The 4053-nt window shown below is 43.9% G+C and overlaps 1 protein-coding gene across 2 annotated transcripts in view; it reads right to left on the reverse strand.

Moving 5' to 3' along the window:
- Window positions 1-311: 311 nt before the first annotated feature.
- The window catches only part of LOC118419903, a 13658-nt gene continuing 9916 nt past the window's right edge, over window positions 312-4053 (reverse strand). For both annotated transcript variants that reach the window (XM_035826558.1, XM_035826559.1), the window contains exons 4-6: window positions 1649-2689; window positions 1251-1401; window positions 312-917 (exon numbers count right to left, since the gene is read on the reverse strand). In XM_035826558.1, the coding sequence (XP_035682451.1) occupies window positions 815-917; window positions 1251-1401; window positions 1649-2689 (1295 nt within the window). In that variant the 3' untranslated portion in view covers window positions 312-814. The remainder of the gene's footprint in view (window positions 918-1250; window positions 1402-1648; window positions 2690-4053) is intronic.

Here is a 4053-nt window from a genome sequence, read left to right on the forward strand (position 1 = left end):
GAAGGCCAAAGGGGGGTCCCCCCCCCCCGGCGTGCCCCCCCCCCCCCCCCCAAAAAAAATAGGGTGAATGTTTAAATTGTTGTAACCCCCCACCAACGTAAGGTCATGTCATCCTAAGTACACAAGAGAAATCAAAACTTTCAGGTACAATGGGACACGTATAAGTAAATGAAGTGAATAATTAAGCTTCATGATTATTTTACTTAACGTTGAACTATGTGGATCACTACGGTGAACTAAAATAGCTCCGGAAATAGGCATGCAGACCCTCAGGCACGAAAAGAACTTAAAAGACTGAAGAGACCAAGCAGTGTATTAAAATAGCAGATTTACTTTTAAAACAGTTAGCTGTGGACATATTTACAGTAGTGTTGGACGATACCTTTTATTCATAAGATCATTCAAGTTCAAGTTTGTTTAATCATGCATAGCAGTCCTAATGTCATTCATGAATTTCTAGACATGTCGTTTGAAAAATATATTTCTCCTGTGAATTTCCTTGTTAAAGAACTTTACATGCTTTATAATAGACCTCCATGGCAACATGAGGAGAAGGACGGTCGTAAATATGGCTCGAGCTCTTGATTCTACGTATTGAAACATGCAATTTACACTAAACGCATGTACATGTTCTGGTACTTTCATACTGTAGAACAATTCTTCTAGCTTTGAATGCTTGATGAACAGAATTTGCGAATGAAATTTGCTGCAGCTTTAGAAAGTCCGGGTATACTTTAAACTTTTTTTTCGTCCGTGGTGATTACATGTATTTGATTGCATGCATTTGGACGGAACCAATGTCTGTTTGTCAACATCATAGTACTGCGTCTTTTGCATTTGCAGCCCAGCTCGTCAGCCGAGGCCCCTTCCTCTGCCAGTCCTGCAGCTCGGACGGACGGTGGTAGATACGGACGTACCTGTAAGATCGAAACATATTGGTAAAAACTTTATTCATTTGACGGCTGTGTTTCACATCATCTCCAACTTTGTTTAGCTTTCAGTGTCCACCACGGTATTTTATTCTAAACTGAGATCTTGTGAGTCTATATTTTATAAGCTCATGTACCTCATTATAGTTGTACATCCAACTTCATATCGTCGTAATCAAGCAAAATCATCATTCGTAAAAAAAAAGGTCGATCGCAAAAGCCAAGCCGAACACAATAGAGATAACTGAAATTTACCAATGACTCGCTATGTTGCGTTCTACATACTTGAGTAGAGAGCAGCTAGAAAGAACACATCTTTACCTGCAGTGTGAGCGTATTTTCTCCATCTCGTTCATCTGTGCCGTTAGTGTATCTCTCGGGGTGGGCGCTAGGAGGCGCTTGGACTGACGCATGAGCAGACCTCCACTGTCGTCATCCTGCCTCTCCACAACGATCACAGGCTGCTGATTGGCTGGTAGGGACAATGACGTCAGAATATAAATAAGTTTAAAAGTGTATACAGAAACTGTACATTTTACATCTTATGCACTGTGTGGTCATTAGAGCATTTAGTATAACACGCAGAATCATTGCGTTGGAAATTGTATAACTATCGGTTCTGTTGAATTCGAACTGAGCTAGGGCCATTGCTTTCTGTTATTATGCATTAGTTCATAAAAGGAAACTTTTGGCAATGAACAACAACAATACATGCATACCTTCATCGTCCATTTTCTTAAGAAAACAGCTGACTTTTTCCCTTTGCTGTTGCTCCTTTCTCCGGACGTCTTCTAGTAACTTTTGTCTTGTCAGTCTTTCTCTTCTCTGTGGAACCTTAAAGTAGTCATAGATATCTACTTTTGTAGAAATGTGTTTCTGCTCCGGCGTGAAGTCCCCGTTTGCTTCCTTTTTGTACACGGTAACCTCGTAGTTGTCTGGGAGTTTCTTCTTCTTCTTCCGCCAAAGACTCCCCGTAGAAGAGCTCCCACATACAGACCCTTGTGGGACAGACAAATGTTTCGCTCCCGTTGAATTTTTCCTGCTCTGCTTTCCTTTGTCTTTGTCCTTCTTTTTCTTGGACTCCTTTTGAAGGTCTTTCGTGTTTTCAACCGAACTTGAGGTAAGATTCTCGTTATTGTTGTCATTTTTGTCGTCCAATCGCGACTTGGGATCATTTGTCGCTGTGACAACGTCAATCACGTCATCTGAGGGAATTCTGGGTAACGTATTTTCTTGCTGATCTGTCGTTTGTGGTCTACCGTCGACAGTCGTTCTTTCACTGACACTCGACTCATCGTCGTCAGACAGTTTGGAGTTTAATGACATATTTTCGTCTTGCGATCTGTCACCCAAAGGCGGTAAAGTCTTTTTGGAAGTTCTTCCTTTCTTATTTCTATTCCCTTTCTTCTTCTTGCTATTTGTTCCTTCCTTGTCTTGTCTGTTCGCTTTTGAATCGTTTTCCTTTAAGACATCTTCTCCGTTTGAAGGTTGGATATCATAAGTCTTCTGCAGAGAAGACAATAACGACGCCGTCTCTTCTTGTATGGAAGACTTTCTCCTCCCTGGGTGGAAGGAATCCGGAACATCGAGGAAAGGGCTGCCGGGCGAGCGCTCCGGATTTTCCGGATTGTGGCTCGTCCCCATAAAGTCGTGTCCAATGTGACCTTCCACGACAAGGGCGGCTGGTTGTGCTCTCCCATCGTTGTTGTGAGATGGTTGTGCTTCTGTCTTCTTTGTGAGGTCCAGGACATCACTATTAGCTGCAAATAGAGATGTTTACAGATGTTATTTAATGATTATGATAACGAACAGGAGAGAAGGAATAGTGGGGCGGGCTACTCTCCAAGCAGAGGTTGATGGTTAAAAATCTATAGCTGACGACATATTATCATTATGTATTTCCATATGCTATATGCTCAACTCATATATCCGCCTACGTAGGCCAATATACTTTATTCCGAATGCGAGACCACATCACCCATACATGACTGTGTTGTTATCGATATCAATAGTATTTTGTTGTTATGTGTGTAGCCCATCCTCCTACGCAGGGACATCCAATAGCCAAACTGCCTGTCTGGCTGTTGGATGTCCCTGCGTAGGAGGATGGTGTAGCCTCGCAGCTCCATTGTCTATATAGCTAGTAGTTGTTATTGGTTGCCATTGTACCTTATGCGATTGTTACCTTTGCCAGAATGGCTAAGGTTATGTTTTCGGTTTGGTGGTGTGGTTCTCCCCGTTTGTGAGCAGCATAACTCGAGAGGACTTCGATGGATGCAGCTGATATTTGGTGGGTGGGTAGGGGTGTGGAAGACGAAGGTCGAGTTCGATAATGGGCCTCCTAGCGGCTTGCTAAGGTACTGCAGCAGGACCTGTATGCTTGATATCTCGCGTTCCGGACATGCTGCGGTCGTGATTTTTGAGCGTTAGGGAGCCCTTAAAGCAGGGAGTGATTGCTGCGAGTTTGGGCCCCCTAGTGGCTTTCATGGAAGTGCAGGCGCCGGTTTAATTGCAAACTTTTGTCTGCGGACAGCATAACTCGAGAAGACTTTGACGGATGCAGCTGGTATTTGGTGGGTGGGTAGGGGTCTGGGAAACGAAGGGGGAGTTCGATAATGGGCCCCCTAGCGGCTTCCCTTGGTACTGCAGTGCAACTTCCGGGTGTGTTTTTCCATCTTCTGAACATGGTATGGCCACGAGTTTTGGGTGTTAGATAGCTGTTGTGCTCAGGAGTTAGTGACATAAGTTTGGGCCCCCTAGCGGCTAGTGTAGGGATAGCAGGGGCATTCTTGTCGAAAACCTCTGAAGCAGTACAACCCCACTCCACCTTAGCAGCTGTCAGCACAGTTGAGGGGTTCCTGGTCCATGAATTGGACTGGCCTATGATCAGTCAGTACTGTGAGCAACCTGATATTTCAGAGGTGGAAAGGTCAGACCTTGCAAATGTGTTAGTTGACCCTTAGGCCATATGATCAACTTGGCAAGCCAAAATGATGGGCTTATGTACATAACAACGGTCTTAGTCTGTATTCTTCTCCTTCCTTTGAGTTTGAGAGGTAGGTACACTGACATCTCTCTTTTCACTACATGGTCTCAATTTGAGCTGTCCTTGCAGTAGTCTTTT

This window comes from Branchiostoma floridae, chromosome 7 (genome assembly GCF_000003815.2).
Source record: "Branchiostoma floridae strain S238N-H82 chromosome 7, Bfl_VNyyK, whole genome shotgun sequence".
Classification (NCBI taxonomy): Eukaryota; Metazoa; Chordata; class Leptocardii; order Amphioxiformes; family Branchiostomatidae; genus Branchiostoma; species Branchiostoma floridae.